This window comes from Rhyacophila brunnea, unplaced genomic scaffold, assembly GCF_057557595.1.
Source record: "Rhyacophila brunnea isolate RB1 unplaced genomic scaffold, BYU_Rbru_1.0 scaffold_24, whole genome shotgun sequence".
NCBI classification, from domain to species: domain Eukaryota; kingdom Metazoa; phylum Arthropoda; class Insecta; order Trichoptera; family Rhyacophilidae; genus Rhyacophila; species Rhyacophila brunnea.
Window position 1 is genome coordinate 8,991,019 of NW_028232904.1, and position 22,391 is coordinate 9,013,409.

A 22,391-nucleotide genomic window follows, 5' to 3' on the forward strand; every position below is an offset into this window, starting at 1 on the left:
GTGTTTAGGAATATGTTATTTACGTCTGTGTCATAATAGGTATACCTACATTAAAGTCAAATTTGCCACGTAAATGAAACGCGCATTCAATATTTGAGGACAGTCGGTGTACTTTTTGGGTTCTATACGTTTATCCTGGATACAGCGGCAAACGCATTTTGAAAATAGCCGATATACTGGATTATTTGTTAGATTGGATTAGTTTAGGTTAGGTTATACTTACAAATAATCCAGTACCTATATCGGCTATTTTCAAAATGTGTGTGCCGCTGTATCCAGGATAACCGACTACCTAGTACCCTTTTTGTTTTTTAGATTGGGTCATAAAATAATAAACATGGCTCGGCTTCAAAACGTTGGTCCATGGCAACTGACTTTCATATTTCTATCTTATTAATTTGTAACGTGGGTTGCGCCACTGCCTCATAGGTTATGTAAAAATATTATCCAAGTACGCCCCTGGAAGATATAGTCAATATTGCCAATTGTACAAGAAAACAATATTATTATTCAAAAATCTAGGCAATCGAATTGCCTTGCCTTGCGTACTTTACTTGCCTAACGTGTATAATTTATTTGCGGTACATACATATTATATTTTTATATTCATTTTTAAAAGCGTGTTGATTTGATCTGTCATCGCCCTATATTATATTCAAACATCCTTGAATGTTGCGCAATATTTACGAAACTATCATGCCTGAATGACTTGCTGTCACACTTAAATTTTTTTTTCGTATTATTTTATCATTAAACTTTCGTCTGTCGGTATGTTGTGTCATTGAATGTATATCGCGCGGTAGGCACACTAATTAATATCAAAGAATATATAAATTAATTATTAAAAGGTATGTATGCCAATTAATTATTTCACCGCATAGATTAAAATTTAATAACCGCATACGTAAAATTCCGATTACATACCTAAATTCATTTGGGAAGTGTCAGTCGGGTGCTCTGTGTCAACGTTTTACATTCCGCGTCTAATTTAACAAAATAACTCCTTTTCAAAGACAATATCAATAAGTTCGCAATAAAAGGTTTTTTATTCGCCTTTTATGAAGAACTTTAAGTATTAAATCGAGACCAATAATTATTACTAAAAAAATAAACATAACCTCTAAAAAGTCAAAGTGACGTGTGTAAAACAATTAAACAATACACTGCCGTTTACAATATTACATTTAGAAGTCATAAAGTAAAAAAAATAAATATATATATTCAATTGTTTTGTCGTATTTTAAATTTGGAACGGAATAATAAATTTGAATCGAAATGGGTCTTCTTACTGAAGGAAGCCCATTATGTTGGGAGAAAACAAAAGAATTAGCAGATCATGTCAGGCAACATGGTGTCATACAGTTTATTAATCTCTACAAGAAACTACGTGAAAGGCAGGGGGATGTGTTAAAATGGGGCGATGAAGTTGAATACATAATCGTTAAATTCGACGATGAGAAGAAACGTGCCACAGTCAGTCTTCGTGCGCAAGAAATACTCGCCAAGCTGAATGAAAAGGAATTGGCCGACCCACAAGGTATGAAAACTTTGTCATTATGATTTCTTGAAATTGTAAGTTTTTTTAAGACAGTTAATGGCTTTACCAAACCACACCCGCCCCATACCGTACCCGGTGTTAATCGGATGTCTCATGGGACACTATGCTTGGCTATGTAGCATCAGCTTTTTAGATGTCTGGGATTGTCTCAGGAGCAGACACCCAAGACAAAGGTTGCCGGATGTTTAGGTTAAGAGTGCCCAGAGAGAGACAAGAATGTAGTAATTCTATTAAGTACTTAACAAGCTACAAAACTGCTGAATAATCGAAGTAAAGAGATTTTCCCGTTGGCAGTATGACGTCGTTAATTTCCTAAATGCAAGAAAATTGGCCTTTATGGGATTGGGTCATACGGCCTGATGAGCCCAACTGCTGGTTAATAGATAAAAAATATTCGGTACAAGTTGGTTATAGGGAAGCCAGGCGGGAACCGCGCTAATTGCCATAGCCGATTTTGGAAAAAAATCATGAATTCAAGAATGAAAACCTAACCTAACCTAACCCAACCTAACAAATAATTCAGTATATTGAATATTTTCAAAATGTGTTTGCCGCTGGCTTCCCCATAACCGACTTGTACCAAATATTCTTCTACCTACTATGGTTTAAAAAATTACCAACACAGTCTGTAATATGACTCACAAAGTTTGGTGTTAATTATTTTTGCCGGATCTACACAGTCTACCTCCACCTTTTGCCGCTCCGATTTATAGTCTTTTAAGACGGTACTTCAGTGAAATGGCAAATTTTCAACTATAGGTGCGACAAAATTTCGGACTTGCTGGCAATCGGAGAGCGAAAGTCGAGCTGTGAACACATCAATTTATTTTATGATGGCGACGGGGGAATTAATTCTTAAATCGTGTAAAGATGACTAAAAAACGTTACCATTTACTTTAAATTTTTTTACATTTACTTTACGTTAAAAAGAAAACATGTCAATGAATATATTATTATTATTAGTAATAGAACAATAAACAACATTAAATGCACGCATGTTGATTTTTTATGAGAAATTATGTTTTGTTCTGCATGTGTCATTTGCACAATCTTCGCGGCGCGTAGTCACAATCGTTTTAGACTGTGCCCCAGCTGAAATATAGTCTTAAGTCTTAAAGTCATCTGGTATCCATCTACAGCCCAACCGTCTTCCGACATCGACTCTGATTCTTTGGTAATCACTAATCTAGAATAAATAGAATGATAAATTTACCTAGAATTTTATTAATAATTTAGAATCTTCCATAAGTAGATTTTATGATGTGATGTTTGCATTTTTATCTCTTCCTATGACCTGATAATGAACGGTTTTTTATTATAGATAACAATTATTTTATAACATAGGTAAGTAAGTAGTTAGTTTTATCAGTTACCACAATAATATGAAAAATCATTTTGAACAATAAAATAGAATTTCAATTCAGTGCCTAAGTGCCATATTTGCTTTTAATGATAATTCTTATCATGATTTTTTCTAATATGAAACTCATGATAACAATACCATTGAAAATATCAATATGTCTGCTGTTTTTTCACATCACGGAAAGACGCACCCGGATTGAAGATCGTTACACGTAACGTCATTCATTTTATCGTGATCGATATTCATATTTTTTTGTCCTGCACCTGTTTTGATATGTGCCACTTGTCGGAGGCCGTCATAATGAGTTGAATCATGCAGGCACACGGGCAATTTATTTATGATTTTCCAAGGCGGCGGGAGGGTGCCGGGTTAATAAAATCTAGCAAGTGACAGAGACTTCCGCATTTACCCCGCGGACCTCTGCATTTTCCGGGCACATACCCCATACCCAGACACTCCACACTTTGAGTCTAGATATGAACAGCTTGCCTGCAGCTATAACCAGGGTGCTCACCTATTAGTTATTGCGACCTGTGATTATCGAGCATGCGTGGCCTAAAAATCATAATTAAAAGGATTGTTAATATGTCGGTTGTCTCTTATCAGAATATTAAGGCAAACATTGAATGACTCAGAATGCCTCAGATGGTTAAACGGTGAGTGAGTTAAATGAGTTCCATTGACACAGGTCTTGTAGAATGCCGAGAAAGAGGGGTCAATACGTTGTCTTTTTAGTGCGTATCAGTAGACTTAGTAGTACTTACAGAACAGATTGTATTTATTTTATAAATAATTGTTCCGTTACCCGTCGATAATATGCTCAGTTACTGAGAGCTATGTATGTGTACAATATACCTACCGATTACTGCGCGCCTTGACTTAGAAGTCTGTGAACGCCGGTCCGGCGTGCACTCGATCATTTTTGTATATAATATACCATGATGTTTCCATAACTAAATGCTAAAACAAACAATAGAATTTGCCTTAGTCACGGAAATCGAGGGATTCATTTGCCTTGGCAGGCTCTAAATCAATTTTAATGAATGATACCTTATCTCTGGCAATAATGCCTAATGTTAAACAATAAATTGTTTTGTTTGAAGTGTTTATGCTGTGTTCAGATTAATGCTTAGTAATTTATACATTTGTATTGATACTTAGCTAATTAATTGATATTCTCCATTATTTTTCATGGTAAACATATTTTTACATGAGCTTTGATAGCATCCAATAAATTGTTTTATTAATTGTGTTTCACTTTTTCTATTTTATGTCTCACAATTTACGTTTGAAGTATTCAAAAATGAATTAAAATTAACAATTCTGTTTGTCTTACCACCGTAATAGATTTTTCGGTTGTCACCGTGTGTTTTCATATATTCTTGATGTTTCGGGCTTAGCAAGACTTGGAGCGGTGTTTGCATTCATTCGCCTTACAGTACGCTTCAATACACCAGTGGCGAAGGATGGAGGTAGTCTATTGAGATCCGGCATAAATCGTGCACACTAAACTTTGTCTGTCATACTTACCTATTTGTTTTCATTGAACTAAAAATACAAATAATTGCATAATATGATGTTATTTACTTTTTAAAATTCAATTAAACTATGCCTAAACAAAGTCATAATAGATACTAGATAAAAAATATTCTTCTATCTCTTCGAACGAAAGCGATGGAAAAGTATATTATGTAATTTAAAATATTTGAATTGCATGACATAACTTCTCCTTACTTACATATTATATTTACTTATATGAAGAACTGAAATCATGACTAACAATTATTGCTGTAATGATGTTGTACAGTAAAAAAAAATATAATCATATCTGCATTATTTGAAGTGACAACATACTTATTGTGTAAGAAGAAAGATAGTAGAGTAATAAATTTTAATTGTTCAAGTTTTCTTTAAATACTCGAAAGCAATTTAATTTGTCTGTTTAATTAATTAAATAATTAAATTAATTGATAAGTCATGTCACATTTAAACTCGTCTCGACTGCGATACGTCAAATATGTCGATGTGATTGTGTTGGTATTCAAAAATCACATGTAACCTAATGTAGAGAAAGGATATATTCTTCTGGCGTTGCGGCTACTACGAAATCACTTTGGAACGGTGTTAGTGTCATTTGAAAGTAACAATATCAACACCTAAATGGGTCGCTACACTGGCAGAAAAATTTGATACTATTCTAGACTACGGCAAGTTTAACGTGAAGGGTGGCTGTTTCGAGAACTACAATACTGACAATCCTTTCATAATATATCGCAGTGCCACGATGGCGGCCATGACACTTCAACTTATAATTTTCGCACTCTACATCCACACACTACTCGAATGCGACATTTTAATTTGAAAAAGGCAGCCGGTGTCTCAAGCAACAAATTTCACTCAACTTAGGGCGGGGTCAGCGTTGCCAGATGATTAATTATTTTACTATGTGAAATAAAAAAATCAGGATTTAGGAGCAAAAAGGGGACGACCAAAAAAACGCATAGTTCAATATTTCTTAAGTTTATTTCTATAATATCAATCATAAATAACAAAACACAAACTACACAACTCTTGAACTATCAAAATAATAATATTAAACAATATTTTTTCCTTACACTCGCCTATTTGTACTTGACTGAAGATTTTACATCCTGAAGAGTTTCTTTCTGCTGCTTAATGTATTGCTAAAATTCAGCATGTTAGTATATTATGTTGAATTGAACACGTATTTCCGTTTATATCAACTCAATAGAATATCTGTTTCTTGCGTCTGACCATTTTAAATACATCTGAGAAAATACCCGTTAGAAATTATATTATGTCGGTATGTTTAAAATAAATGAAATTAGCTTGAAAATATTTTTAGTCTCCTTTTCCGGAAATAACTTGAATATGTCTTCACCTAAATGCCTCATTTGTATTTGTTGAACAATCGTGAATTTAACTGTCCCGCACAGGACAATTGGTTAAAAAGCGGGACATCCCGCAAAAATCAGGACATCTGCCAACGCTGGTATAATTGCAAAATGTTGCACTGGCACATGTGCAGAAGTGGCTTTTTCATTAGTTTCGGCCTGCCGCGTGATGTCACTATCCCGGCATTGCCTCGCCTATGCGCACGAAAGACAGTTTTGAATATTACGCCCAATATTGATTTATGGCTATATTCCAGACGCAACGATTTTCAATGTGCGACAAATTTAAAAGCTGTGATTGCGACCCACTGTCGTAGCATGTTTTCTCCGAGTCAGGATCCGTTGTTCAGGCCCTCCTTCCAATTCTTTTGAAGAACTTTACGATTTTGTCGAGCTTTTTTTTCTTACCCAATGCTAGGGCACATTTCTGTTCCTCGACGATCTCAAAGACTGCAAATCATGCATGCTCAAAAAGTGGTGATTGGATGGTTTCAGGTATAGACACTGATGACGTTTCTAAAATCTCTCGGTAGGCTTTCAGTAAACAGAGCCGCAAGTCTTAGCCTCAATATCAGCTTGAGCTAATTTCTTCTCAGAGGTGTCACCACAAACCAGGATTACCAGGCATGGGGACAGTGGAATGGACTTACTCCATTTCTATCTATCACTAAGTCCAATTTCAATTCATAAACTTATGTCATGGTCAATCATGCTCCGGATTCTGATACACACGACGATGAAAAACTACTAGATTCCACTGGAAGAGTTGAAAGGAACTGCTAATTTTAGATTTCAACGAATTTCAATCGTAAAATACGTGACAAAAAAATTACATGGAAACACAAAATGCTACAAGCAGAATTAAATGTCATTGTTATTGAATAAGATGAACTCACAATCATTTGTGCCATCGAACTCTCGCATTTCAATACCTAGAAACAGTTAGCAAATCTAAGACTCAAGTCCACAGAAGGCGGCAGAGTGACAGAAATATTGCCCATTACGATGGCTAGATATAACCACATATTGTAGGAAGTAGCAGTCGAGCCGTGCCGTCCTTTTGTCCATATGTTTGAAATGTACATTGAAATTTATAGCTGCATCTGGCAGTCGTAATACTGCAGAGCCCACAGGAGGCGGCAGATGCGCCAGTCATTCAGTTAAGCTTTCAGAAGCTTTGGGGAAGTTAGGGGGTGATGCCACCGACGCTATTTTATTATAGGTGCTCTCGATCTGATATTTTCGCTAATCGATACTCTGTGGTCGTTTCCAGATAGAAATGTAAATAAAATATGCCGTCAGTTTACTTTCCTTTCATCTTGAAATCCCGCGTAAACCCCTCGCTAATTTTATTTAATTAAGATGAATAAGTATTATGAACTTCCAAAGTGTGGAGATCTCTGAGTTGCGTTCATTCACTCATGATAGCAGGGTTTGGATGTGATTATCAATAAAATATTTAAGACCTAAGAAAGCCATAAGAGAGACAGGTCTCAACATGCTCTGTAGTTTAAATTCCTCTGCACTCACCCAAAATGAGAGGAATCATACCGCATGAATTACGTGAGTTTGAACCTCATTTGTTCCAATTTTTTAATTATGTATTTTCAATATAAGAATGTTACATTCATATTATTTTTGTATGTATATTATATTGTTGAATAAAAAAATAATAATTAATAATTATTCATAATATTTCACAGGGGTAAAGTCGCTATGGAGACCAGAGTATGGTGCGTACATGATCGAGGGAACCCCCGGTCAGCCTTACGGGGGGCTCCTGGCTCACTTCAACATTGTGGAGGCCAACATGAAGTACAGACGGAGCGAGGCGGCTGACCTTCTGGGGCCTGGGGAAGTTTTGATGAGTCTCACCACTTTTCCCAGGTGAAGCATTTTTAAATACTTATAATATCACCGAGGTTATGAGGATTAAATGAGTACAAGTGAAATATAATTAAAAAGTGAGGGAAGAGAATTTTTCATATTTACATGTATATTCTTAGTTAGTTTCTTAATTGATAAGAATCTGCATGTGAGGTGAATGAAGTTTTTGAGCGTATCATGAAGGTCATATAATCTTTCCACGCAAGTGAAGGAATGGTTTAATTGAGCACTCTCGGATAATTCTGCAGAAATTAAGACAATAGAAAATAAATCATCATTGTCTTCAGCCGGAGTTAATTCACTACTGAATGAATGCCTCTTAGGGCGTCATAGTGGTCGTTTAGTGCCCCTTCGGTATCCTTAAATGACAGCATTTGCCTTTCAGTTGTCAACTCGCCGAGCGACATGCCAGCCCATCGCTATTTCATCTGCTTAGCGACTTCTGTCACATCACATACTCTTGTCTGCCTCCTTATTCGTTGGTTTCCTTTGTAATCTCTCCGCATTGTGCCCAACATGCACTTTCTCATGCTACATTGCGGTACTTGTGGTTTTTATTACTCCTTTTTAAATACATACAACATTATATATTTTACATTGGACATCTGGCGTTGGGCAGAATGATGTATACACATTAATGCACTTTGCAAATTGACCCTTATTACAATGCAGGTAGAGTTTATTTTAATATAAATAATTAATTGTAGTTAATCATTTTATTACAGATCCGGTTGTCCAGATTTCACATCTCCACGAGCAGATGTGAATCCGTTGAACGGCATTAGCCGTTCCCTATTTTTTCCTGACGAGGCCATCTTCCCTGGCCATCCACGTTTCGCCAACCTTACTAGGAACATCAGGATGAGGCGCGGAGAAAAGGTGGCTATTAATTTACCAGGTATAATATTTTGTTTTCTTGTTTTACAAGTGTGGAATTTTTAAACATGGTAAATAGCTCTCAGTCATACACCGTATTCAGTAGACATATTATTACGAAGATGCAATGGCAATGGCGACTAGGCTAACATACAAGTGCACTGCATTTGAAATATCACTCATCGTGGATCATTAATTTTCTCCATAGTTTTTCAATCTCTCCATGACGGTTTCCTTGATAATCGTGTTCATCATGAGTATACTGCTAAATATCGAATGCGACCAAAAACATGATGTATTGGTTCAAAAATCTCTTCTCGACCATGTCTGATCCTAGTAGGATCATATGGGCCTCCACAGAGTAGAGATTTGTATTAACAGATTTTGTTTTTACAAGAAATGGATGTCAGCCACTTGCTCAACATATTAGGTCCATATTCTGACTCATGCACGAATTGAAAAACAATGTACAAAACAACCATGTCTACTTGCCAGACCCAGGATTCGAACATTATAGGCTGTCGCTTAAGCCGCGTGGCATTGCGGGTGTTGAATAGAAGAATAAAATAGAACAATAAAATTACAATATGAATTATTTCTCGCTTTTTAAGCATGGAAAAAATGTTTACGATCAGAAATAGCAGTCTCGTATGTTAAATGCATGTAAAAATTAATAACAATTGATAATGTTTGTCTCTCAGTATAATATCTACCTCATAATAATGACTGCATACAAATCTTTTCTTTTATTGACAGTATTCCGGGACAAGAACACCAAAGATCCAGTGGCGTCTTTGGTTGACCCATCAACCGGCGCTGTTCCGACTGCGGCAATACCTAACCACGTGTACATGGATGCCATGGGGTTCGGCATGGGCTGCTGCTGCCTGCAGCTCACTTTTCAGGCTTGCAACATCAACGAGGCGCGGACACTCTACGACCAGTTGACCCCACTCTGTCCTATCATGGTAAAGGGGAACAATTTATCTAATTCAATTTTGTGTTAATTAGTTACTGGTTACCTCTGTTCCCTCGGTATACAATGTTGCAGGGCGGCTCTCGTGGTGTAGTGCGTAAGGCGTTGGCCTTCCACCCGAGAGTTCTCGGTTCGACCCCGGTGAGGGCGCAATATTTATTTGTTTTTCTCAAAGCCTGAAAATTACTAACAACCACCTTGTACGAAAAAGCAAGGATATGGTTATTAATAATTCTAAAAAAAATGTTGCATGTCTTTTCAGTCGGGATGTCAATAAAGAAATGTGGTCAAACTTTTTAGAGTTCTAAACTTCGAAAGCCCAACTTCATTGTTATGATTTTTGGCACTACAACCTTCAGTAGGTCTTGATCTCGTCCAAAAGTTTTTTCTATACTGAACGATCCAGTACCGCTGCTTTTTAATTGTATTGGCTAAGCATCCTCAAATCCTTCGTGGCATAGTCCAGCAATATTAGTGTCAGCCGTTCAGATCTTTTGCTCTTAGGAGATGCGTATATAATCTGCCTTGTTAGTGACTGATTGGACATTCTTTGCAAGTGGCCGATCCACTGTGTCAATGCATTTTCTTATGCTACATGATCTTTCCAATCCCATAAAATGTGTACAATTCGCAGGTGTTTGAAAAAACCTGCTGCTCCTCATTGCACCTTGACCTCGAAATGTCATTTTCGTTAACTGCCCCAAAGATTCTTGTCAAGACCTGTCAAAGATATTCATTTTTCTCTTATCATGTTTTCGAGTGCCAGCTTTCTAATTTGTACCTACATTAACACTATACGGTCCGCGAATTTTCGCGAAGAACCTACGCCAATATCCGGTATTTTTTAATGAAAATCAACAAATTTCGATCGCGAAGTTAAAAATGATATAACTTTTGAACCTATTGATATATTTCAATAAAATTTTCAGAAAATACTTAAAATATATCAATGCATCAAATTGTGTCATTTATTCAACACTTGTCAACCTCTGACCCGCGTTCCATAAAGGTAAAGTATATAATTTGTAAATTTTCGTATATTATTTATTATATGTTATTAGATTAGTTCAATTTGTTAAATATAATGTAAAGGAAACAGCCTATTGATATAAAGCATCACAATATATTATTTTTTAATTAAAAAATATAATAAAATATTCAAATACAAAATGTTTTACACCGCTATAGAATACGTATCAATTCATTTTTAGCGCTAGCTACTCATATCTCTGATTATCAAATATAATAAAATAACAAAGACTTCACACAAACTGTGAAGTGTTTAAAAATAAATGCACATTCATTCCCGAACTAACACTTACTAGTGATTTATTGGTTTTATGGCCTAGCCGATAAAGGCAGTGCAGTGGCGTGCATATTTTCGAGTAAATTCAAATAAATAAAATGCACGCATATACATTCCCACCGCTTATTACAATTTGGTATTATTGTAGGAATCGAGACAATCCAATAACAGTGCAGAGGTGTGCGTAAAAAAATCATATAACAAAATCTATGAGCAATAGGATTGTAAAACAAACATCTACATTCCACAAAAATATTTGAATCAACACTCAATCTTATGGATAATACCTTTAGATAACTGGCTAGGCACGAAATAATTATTATCACACTAAAGCTGAAATTATTTGAAATAGTTTATAAAACTATGAATGTAAAATGAACTAACAACTAATACACTTTTTTTTAAATTATACGAAGAAAACCAATTACCAATATGTAGATGTAGAGGTACTTTACACTCTTTGGACATGTAAATAGTTTCTTTTCGAAGTTTATGTGAGGAACACACTTTACACTTTCTTCTTAAACGTTTATTAGTTGTGGAAATCCCCGGAAATATTTGATTGTGATTGAAAATTACACTAAAATCTCCGATATCTTCAGTCACTGGGAATATCTGACATACAATCCGCATAGTTATCCTCTGTTTAAAAACGAATGGTCCTCCATTTTAAAAAGTTTTTTTGGAGATAAAACTAATAAAACATATATATCCTAGCTAAAATATACTTAGATTAATTATTTTTTCAATGAAATTAGCGCAATATAAATAATAATAGCTATTATTTATGCAGTTACACAAGCAATAATCTCCCGAAAAAAGCGAACGAAAATGACAACGCGATACAAGTTCACATTTATAACTGTTCTCATTTTCAAGTTAAGATTTCTATCATGGATGATGAAGCATGGTGGATGTTTCATGGGTAGTAAACCATTAAAGACAAATTATCAAATAGGATGCAATTTCATAGCTAAAAATCGCTTTCATTTAAAAAAAAAAGAATGCAGGTTCATAAATGGTAGACTACCACTGAAAAGGGTCGACAATTAAATTTCGAAGTTGAAGTGACGACACTGGAATATAACATTGAGTGTTTATTACCTTTTTGTTTACGTCTCGTGATTCACCCGTCTAGAAATGGGCTTGTAACTAATAAAAAAAATGGTATAGGTACAAAAAAATACTGAATGGTATTACGTCCGCCATCTCTGTAAAAACCCCGAAATATTTTTTTTCCATCATGCTTTTACTTCTTGCACATGTCATTCAACCATCTGTCGATAGATCTTGCAACCAAATATTAAATTTCATATTTATTTTTCACAGTAAAGATATGCCTATGTGAGGACGCCACGTAGGCGTCACCGGATCGTAACGTTCGGCTTGCAAAGGACGTCAATGTGGCGTTACCGGACCGTAAAGTGTTAATATTATATTGGGTGCAGGAGAGTTCTACAAATCTTCTGGTTTTCTTTGAGAGGGTTATTTTCTTCAGAAACCTTTGGAGATCAAGTCTGCACCTGTTCCATCACTTGTACAATCTGTCTCTGTGCCAAGAAACTTGAGATAAATAAATCACTTCTATTTCAAAACCATTAAAATATAATCATTTGGTATCTATTGACTGCAACGATATAGATTTCTTTATTGGATTATTTATATCTTTACAGTTAGCCCTTTCTGCGGCTTCTCCCATTTACCGGGGCACGCTGACGGATGTAGATTGCCGCTGGAACGTGATCTCGGGTTCCGTGGACTGCCGCACTCCCGGAGAGAGAGGATTGCAGCCTCCCGGACCCAAGGATAAGTTCCGCATTCACAAGTCCAGATACGACTCTATCGATTCCTACCTTTCGCCGCAGCATGAAAAGTAAATATTGTTTTTTTTTTTGCCTGATAATGTACTCAATTATTAATTAAATATGTGTATTCGGAAACCAGGGCATGGAGGTCTATGATGGTATCCCTACTCTTCCTCACACTCTATTGATTGACTGGTTAACAATTAGTACTTAGTAGAAAACACTGTTATAAGACCTCGATTCATTTAATATTCTCATAATACTTGGAATTTCTTTTATCGTAATGCTGTGGACTCTGTTCATTTTGCAGATACAATGACATTCCTTTGACGTACGATGAGAACATCTACAGGCAGCTGCGGGAGAATGACATCGACCACCCGCTGGCGCAGCACATCGCTCATCTCTTCATCAGAGACACTGTCTCCCTCTTCTCTGAGAAAGTCAACCAGGATGACGAGGAAGACACTGATCATTTTGAGGTAGATTATTATTGTCTCAGTGGAAGTGGGTATTATATTAATTTGAGCCACAAAATGGGCATGCCGAGTTAGAGGCTAGTGGGGTTTGAATTGAATAGGATCCAAGAAATGAGTTTGTGATGAGACTAATATAGAAAGATCACTCTCTAAAAGTAATATATATACACCCGATCCTCTTTTTGCACGGCTTTTTTTTGCATGGTTTCAAAATAACACGGTTTAAAAAAAGTACTGATTCTTTTTTATTTACACTATTTTTTTTGCTTTAACATGGTTTAAAAAAAAACTAAAAAGAGTATAAATACGTATATATGTACATATTTATCAAAAAATTGCGTTGCAAAGGACCGCACGCCACTGGTGAATACAAATGTTGTCGCCCAGGCATACATACGTACATACATGGTGCCACTAGTCAGTCACTTCGGGTTCGATACGAGAGACGCGCCGCGTGCTTCGGCATCAGCGTCATTAAATATTTCCAGCGATGAGAGTGATTTTTCACCAGCGAAAAACAGCAGTAAACGGGCATGTTTATTGTCAAGTAGCGACACTGAATGAATATATTTCTCTATGCTAAATTTAATTTATATCGAAAACTATGTACTTATTTTTATGTATAAATAATAAATAAATTCGATTTATTTTTGAGTTCAAGAATTTTGTATTTTGAGTTGATTTTATGTTAACATTTTTGTATGGGCACCTTATCCTTTTTAACACGGTTTTGTTTAGCACGGTAGTCTTTGGTACTATCCCCCGTGCAAAAAGAGGATCGGGTGTATGTATCTACTAACCTTTTCTATGTCTCACGATATTACTATGGCAGTATCTGACAGGCCGCAGATTTTTAACGACCTTTTGAATGTAGAGCGAAGCTCTTACTGCAATCGCTGTAATACCGATAATTTGTGGCTTAGTATTTCATAATTATTCAAACAGATGTTACGGTGTGCTTAATTTTTTAGATTATGCAAATCTGTGTGGCTAGTAATTTGAGCTTAAAGTTGGATGAGATAACTTGCGAAATTTGTATGTGAGGCCTGTCGGTCACGGCCTCATAGAACTAGATAACTCGCTGAAGGCATAGAACCGGTTAATCATAAAATTATTCAAGTATTGGTATGTGATTTCGAATATTTTTACTATTTCTTAAGTTGCCTTAAGTTTTTGCCTGAGTTATAACAAAATAAACCAATAGACCGTTAACTATAAGGGAATATTATATTCGCACGATGCCGACAACATTGTAAAAGATGAAGGTCACATCGGAAATGGATGGGTTTCACAAATGATCTACAATTACTGTCAAATGGTGACATGTGAAGATTATTTTGTAAATGTTTGAATATTTATTGTTGATGTGAATTTTGACTAAAGCCATGTGCAATTAATTTCCACCATTAACTATATGCTACAAAATCATCATCAGGCTTATAATGACGTGGATCGGAATATGTCTTGAGAGGGACATAAAAGGCTGGATATCTTTTAGCCAAGTGGCGTGAAAGGCGCAACCATGTACAATACGCATTGTATGACGATCCCCCAAACGTTCAAAGACACAACACACCCAACCACCGAAGAGGCTCATCTTCAACAGACCAAAAGAGAATAGGAGGGTCGGGAGAACTAGACTGTGCAGAAAGAGTATCCCCGAGGCTAAGCCGGTGGAGGGAGTGGAAATTTGTCCTGGAGGCAGCCGTGAATGAAACTAAATCTCACATTTCAGAACATCCAATCAACCAATTGGCAGACGATGCGCTTCAAGCCGCCCCCACCCCGCTCGCCGATCGGGTGGCGAGTGGAGTTCCGGCCGTGTGAGGCGCAGCTCACCGACTTTGAGAACGCCGCCTACGTCTGCTTTGTTGTCTTGCTCACCAGGGTCATTCTGAGTTACCAGTTCAACTTCGTGGTGCCCATCAGTAAGGTTAGTCTAACCCGTTCTAAAATTTATATAGTGTTTGTCAGTAATGAGTAATTGGTATATGAATACTTGTCAACACACTGTTGGGAAGGGATTCGACCAACTCCAATCGGCAGCTTTGGAGATCGGCCTACATGTAAACATGTAAATTGAAACTAAGTTTATGGGCCAAATCCGGTGAAGTTAGAGAGGGTAGGCCGAATCGGATGTCTCATGTATTTGGCTGCCTGCCTATGTAAAATTATTCATATGGCACTTATAAGTTACGTTTATATTATAACTACATGGAAAGCCTGTCCTAGGATGTATGGAAAAATATATAAAATCTTATTAATTATTAAGAATTTTATATTGGTATATAATTTAGGAATGTGCCCCATGTGAAATAATAGAAAAAGATTCCCTAAAAATACCAATTAATGGGATGGATGAGTCTGCCGTTATCTCCACATTTTTCAAATGGTATCAATCTGCCCTTAAGTATACTTAAAATGTCATCCCATTTATTTATTTTAAATTTTATGTAAAGTCGTTACATACCTACTTTTACTATGTTATTTCGCGATTTAAAATGGATACAAGCTTCTCAAGATTTCTTTCAATTATGATATACACATTACCGCAACGACGGAATCTACTCTTTAGTTTTATTAATCACATCTCATCATTAGTGTGCCACACGCAAGCAACGCATGACCTCCCAGCCACACGGGGCGTCACTGCAGCTACCATCATTTCTCTACTTACACTTTTCTCACCCTTATATTCATGAAAGCATTTTTGAAATCATATTTTGTTTGCGTCGCCGGCAGGTGGATGAAAACATGCAGCGTGCTCAGAAGCGAGACGCGTGCCGCACGGGCAAGTTCTGGTGGAGGAAAGACGTGAGCACACCCGGAGTGACCCCTCCCGAGGCGGAGCGCAAGTGCGGCCTGACCACATCCTGTGCAGATCACTATGAAGAGATGACCATCAACGAGATTATCAATGGAAAGGTATCACCCAAAAACCACCACAATTTTCATCTTGACATTGTCATCAGTCTAAGTTACGATGCCCTAAAATAATTGCCAATTAATGGGACGGGTGACTCCTATTCACAACACAGTTTTGCTTATCAATCTTGGAATCAAACTAGACAAGCTATCCCCATTCTAAATTACATTTTGAGCTATATTTAAGATGAGTACTATGATTAACAAATTTTATTTTTGAAATTCCAATAAGTAGATATGTGTATTAATTTTTAAAACCTTATTACTGTGGGATATATTTCGCACACACTTTGGAAACCTCTGCTTTAACCATTAAGATCAATTTATTCATAATATAATTAGGTACACAATTTAATCTCATAGATTGCCTAGATTGATTGGTTTGTCTATTAATCCATTCGACGCACACCAATTATTTTATAAGTCGAACTCAGTTATTACGATCACAGATATAGCGAGATCTCGGATTTCATGAGGAAACATTCGTTGACATTTAAGTTTATGATTTTCTCCATACATTTATTCACTGTTATAACGAGCAACTTATCGGATATACCGAGCAAAAATTTTCTTAAAACTGTCAACGTGTCAATCGTTTAAAAACATTTCGACTCTAAGCAATAAAATCCGACCTGGTAGGTTGCCGCCGGGATCGCATTACGTTTATGACACTAGTTAAGTGTCCTACCTAATTGGTGTTTCCGCCGACAACATTGAAAAAGTATCCACGCATATGGTTGAAATAAGTAAAAAATCCAAGGTTTGTGAAGTCAGTAGATACAATAAACAACTTCTTTTGTGGTTTATGAATACCATGCTTGTTTCGGGGATTTTTACGATGATTTTCAGATTTTTTATTTTCGACTTTTTTGTTATGTGACCGCTCATTTAAAAATAGCTATTCTCTAATATAACGAGTAACGCTTATAACGAGCAAATTCAGTCGGTCCCATCTTCCTCGTAATAACCAAGTTCGACTGTAATTCATTAATTAACTGTTAATTTTTTTTTTAAATTAATTTCAGGTACGTATGTTTAATTGCCCATAACAACATATTTGTATAGGTTGAGGTATTATGTTTGAACGTAAATAAGTAGAGAATGCATTTCCAATATATTTTTCAGGAGGGCACATTCCCCGGATTGATAGCTCTAATCGAAACGTACCTCAGCGGGATGGATGTGGATGCGGACACCCATTGCTCCATCCAGCAGTACCTTAAACTTATTCAGAAGAGAGCGTCCGGCGATCTCCTTACCACCGCTTCTTACCTGAGGGAGTTTGTCACCACGCATCCGCAGTACAAGTAAGTAAACACTCCATCGCTGAATATACTTGAAATGCGCTCTTGCTGTGTAGAAACCAAATCACATAGCAAACATTCTCTACTACGTGGAGTATAAATATATGAAGGTGAAGCTATAAAAAGGACTAATGGACGGATGTTTATACTAACTAGGTCAGCTATTTCGAAAATAACTATTTTGAATACAAAAGTGGTTTATCTTCTTAATACATATCCACTCTTTGATTGGAAGATATGGACATTGTGTGGCACTTCCAAAAATCCCTGTCGATTGTCAGTCTTTTTATGTCTTCCCAGGTCATGGTAGCATCTCATAGCTCTGTTTATACATTCCGTGGATTGAATTTAGTGGCCGGGCGCCGTAATCCAGTTGGCTTGAAGAACAGGCAGGCTGGTTTTAAACTCTCTTGAGGCATTCGTAGCATCTGGCCGAGCCAGGTGGCTTGTACCGAAATGAAGACATTTATATTACAATGCAAATTTGATGTAGCCATAAGGCGCTGGTCTTTCATCCAGGAGCTCCGGGTTCGATCCCGGTGAGGACACAATATATTAATGTGATTTTCTCAAAGCTTGGGTGTCTGATTGTTTCACGTTTATTATTAAATACACTACTGTTAAACTACACTATTGTCATTGGGCCTTTAGGCCTGTTGTAATGTTACAAAAAAAAGAAAAAAACAATATTATTGTACATTGAAAGGCAGCCAAATACATCAAACCATCATTATTTAGTTAGATGCACACTCACAAAATAAATGAAAGAACAAAAGGTCGCCAAAAGTGGCTGTCGATATACAGAATACTAACTTTACTATGGTACCAATTCAACCACATTAAAAACGATGAGGCAAATACATCAAACCATCGTTATTTAGAATATTTAAATGAACAATCCCAATAATGTCATGATGTAACAATGTGTACATAATAACAAAACGTTAAAATAGACCACTGAAGGGGTTAGGTTAGGTTGGCTTTCGGCAGGAGTTAATTGAATTTTAAAAATTAACCATTACCTTCTGCAATTTTTATTCTTAGTTCAATGAAAACAAATAAGTGTGACTGTCAAAATTTAGTATGCACTAGTTATGTCAGATCTCCACAGCCTGCCTCCACTCTTTGCCACTGCTATCATTCAATGCGGCAATGTATGTACCAATTTAACTACATTTATATTAGACTACTACTGTATAAGGCTCACTAGTTATAGTCTAAATTCCTCAGCTGTGTTAAATGATTGTTTATTTTTTGTTACAGGCAAGACTCGGTCGTGTCGGAAGAAATAAACTATGACCTTCTAAAGACAGCATACGCGATACAGACGGAGAAGCTGGCATGCCCTAAACTGTTGGGAAACTCTGTTCTCACCAAAACGAAAGAACACATCCCGGAGGCCCTTAGGAAAGTGCTCACAAAAGAGTGCCCTTAAGATGTCAAAATTGTTTATATCCTAATGTAACATTGCATGGGTCCGATTGCATTATTAGCCACACTCAAATCGATTGCGGAGGACCGCCAGTGAATCAAGTCCAAAGAGAGTTTTTATTTGTTTTCCAATACCTCGTGTAATAATTCTTGTGTAAGATTAATTTTATTCTGAATTTTATAAAAATCCCACTTGACACATTCCATTTAATATTTTATGCTAATCGATGTCATTGCCTGGTATACGTATTTATTGTAAAATTATTGTTAAATGCAATATCTGTGGTCTTTTGTCAATTTTTGTGATAAATGCGTAACTGATGTTTTTCATTAGAAGCAGTGGTGTATTGCTAAATAGAATAGTGCCGTGTTGCCTCACTCTCAATTTCACATTCTTTGTTTGAATTTACAAATGACCACAGATATTAATGTTATTAGTTCATTTGGACCACAGTATAACCGCACCGGACCACACCGTAAAACTGCGGTTAACTTGTGGGCAATGTAATAAGTCGGTACTCGGGCGCAAATCATACAAGCGGCAGGCCAACCACTCGCAATCACTTCATCCTGTCATAAATAGCTTCTCTTATACTGAGGCTGACTTCGGATTTTTCCCCCCTATCTATCACTGCTCTAAATAGGGTTGAAGCGGTAAGCTCAAATCCAGGATCCAAGAGCCAGGATGTTATTCCTCTACCACGGTCTCACTTACCGGAGATCTTCCCTTGAATGATAACACGCAGAAGTTAATAGCTCTCAGGTTGCCGCATGATGTGGCCAAAGTATGCCAACTTTCTGGTTTTTATTTCTCTGATTATTTTGACCATACAGAGACATTCCTCAGCTAATATACTTTTTCCTCATACATAGTTATTTTATTTCATTATCCGTTAATTCACTTAATACATAATCAATTTTTTTCCCATTCTAAAATAGTTGCAAAATTTGTCATCATACAATCTCAACGAATAATAAAGCGAAAGTGAACCCAAAAAGTTCTGTTCCGACACCAGTTTCTTCAACGTAATGAGAGTTACAATAGTATTTCGTCTCTGAAATCCATTTTGATATCAAGCTTGTGGTGTGGTTCTTTGCTGTTGATATAGACTTCAAGCTACCATGAAAAAGTGGTTTGCGTGCGGTTGGTTCTGCTGACAGCACAACAACACAATAACTGCAAAATAATAGCAAATGTGTATGTGTGAGTTTAGCCTATTCGACCAATGTATTCATTGAATAACTATTAGTTATGTAATTAATTAGAATATGCTTCTATCGTTTATTAACATTTACTAACACTGTCAAGATTATTATAAAATCCTTTTTTGTAAGTATATCCATTTGTGTGTTGTAATAATTGAAAATCAATATTGTGTAGTTTATAATGATGCAATCGAAGCCATGTTGTGTTGGTGTTCATTTAAAAACATGTGATACCGGCATTGTAATCATGTCAAGCTTTATTCAATGAACGTTCCTTCGTTTGTTATCGTGTTACCTTTTTTGGTTCGCGGAAAAGCAGTTTCTAGTATCAAATCTCACCTACTTGGGTGATCATAGAACCAGAGGAGTTTTTTTTATAAGAGACTTGTGAATTAGTAATTACCTACTTCAATTAACATAATTCAATACATTTTATATTTTATTCTTCTATAATGAATACATGCAAAAAACATTCATTAAACGTTTATTTAAATACTAAGAATATTGGTGCTGCAGGTGAAAATTTTGACGAGATTTCCACGGAATCTATTCTCAAGTGCGTTATTATTCACAGTCACTTAATTTGCCGCCCACGGTGGCTGGGTGGTAACGTGTCGGCCTATAATGTCGTGGGTGCGTGTCTAGCAACAAATTCACATTTTGTTTTTCAATGTGTGTTTTGGACCCAAAGTATGGACCTGATATGTCGAGCAAGTTTTTAATGACAATATGGACATTTTATTTCGCTAGTCACTTTTTCCAATTGTTTACTGTATTATGCAGTCCTAAATATAATGTCCTTGATGGTTTTTTCTGATTTTCTCAAAATAGCGAAATTTATTAATTAAAGTTAGCGACTAACAGTCTCATATATATCTTGAAGTCTAAAATATCGGGTGAATAAATAATGGCTGTGGTAAAACCTCCCAGTCGAGTTGCTTTATTTTATTATGGAATATTTTTGCTGCACGGGGATTTTTGTGGATGCTTTTCCTATTTCACAGAGGGTATCATTACACTGTCGATCGAGCGGCGACTCCGAGTGTGTCTGCCATTTCTGCACATTCAGTCTCGGATCCGAGTCAACCGGTGATTTTAAAGCGTCATTATCGAATGCCTGCAAAGGTCTTCGATTCGGACTATGTCAACTGAGGGAACCTTTTTGAATTAAAATCTGTGAGATTTCTGCTGACGTAATAGGGAATCTTTGTCTATACAATTTTTATAGATTTATTTGTAGTTTATATATCGTTTTAGAGTGTAGCACATAATATCTTATTGTAAGAATATTGTATAAAAAACTATGAATTTTCTGACTAACCGTTTGTATGAATATAGAATTTAATTATTTTTGTATGTTTCCGAGTGAATTTTAAAACACTATTAACATTTTTCAGGGATGTTTTAAACTTCTAAAATTCTAAAATATTGATTAAATGTGTTTTTTCCTTTTTCAATATATGTATAACAAAGTACACAACAATATGTATTTATTTATACACCTGCGAGGCTATTCTAACATATCGCTTTATGTATTCAGGCAGTTAATTTTCACAAGAAGTGTGAAGAAGAATGGAAAAAAAAGAAGTTAACTGTCAAAAGTGCTATCTTAGCTGTGAACTTTCAGAGAATGATAGAGTACGTCAATTACATATTGAAAATTGAGATGCGCAATGTGACTATTTTGAAAAATATCTACATCAAGGGTCACGGCAGCCACCTCTATTTATAGTTCCCCGCGATCTGTCAAATATCGAGTGGTGGCGAGTAGTAACATATTTTTTTTAATACATACTGCAATGACATGACTAATAAAATTGTAGGTAATGTTGATATGTTCAATTCTTGTTTGACGTTTCAATACAAAATTTCAGGGTTCTGGTGAAAAAACTATAGTTACATTATCGAATTTTACCGATCTCCGCAAATAAGAGACGTATTTCACACGACAGGCGTACCAACTTAAATTTTCGCACAGTTACGAACTACCAATTATTTTAGATAACTGCCTTGTGTATGAAATTGCTTCCGTGTTAATTTGGAACCAATAAAAATAACGGAAAAGTGTTACAATCATGGTGCCATTCTTAACTGATATACAAGTCTTTATGATATACTTTTAATATGTTTCTAAATTATGATGTTCCTAAGGTTTTATTTTTTCATAGAAATTCGTGGCCCGCCGGGTACCACCATCCTATTACCTCCCGGCATTTAAAGGGTAGTGTCAATCTTTCGTGTTTGTGTAGACAATCGGTATTTCAAATATTAATTGTGGTTTTTCGAAAACAAGTAAATGACTTTGTATTTGATTTTTGTGTAACATATTATGCAATTATTATGAGAGCCACCAGATTTGT

The 22,391-nt window shown here is 36.1% G+C and overlaps 1 protein-coding gene across 1 annotated transcript; it reads left to right on the plus strand.

Annotated features, from left to right (window-relative positions):
* The first annotated feature begins 680 nt into the window (after positions 1 to 680).
* Gclc (glutamate--cysteine ligase) lies at positions 681 to 21,607 on the plus strand. The gene is made up of 10 exons (XM_085951539.1): positions 681 to 1,537; positions 7,540 to 7,723; positions 8,449 to 8,621; positions 9,356 to 9,567; positions 12,555 to 12,754; positions 12,997 to 13,168; positions 14,901 to 15,098; positions 15,908 to 16,090; positions 17,216 to 17,397; positions 18,658 to 21,607. Exons 1-10 carry the CDS (start codon positions 1,276 to 1,278, stop codon positions 18,827 to 18,829), a joined length of 1,938 nt encoding a protein of 645 aa, XP_085807665.1. The 5' UTR covers positions 681 to 1,275; the 3' UTR covers positions 18,830 to 21,607.
* Positions 21,608 to 22,391: the final 784 nt, after the last annotated feature.

Excerpts from the sequence above, each read along its gene's own strand:
- Gclc (XM_085951539.1), top strand. The coding sequence starts at position 1,276 with ATGGGTCTTCTTACTGAAGGAAGCCCATTATGTTGGGAGAAAACAAAA. Across the intron at positions 12,755-12,996 it reads CTTTCGCCGCAGCATGAAAA|ATACAATGACATTCCTTTGA; the intron begins GTAAATATTGTT and ends TTCATTTTGCAG. Across the intron at positions 17,398-18,657 it reads ACCACGCATCCGCAGTACAA|GCAAGACTCGGTCGTGTCGG; the intron begins GTAAGTAAACAC and ends TTTTTGTTACAG.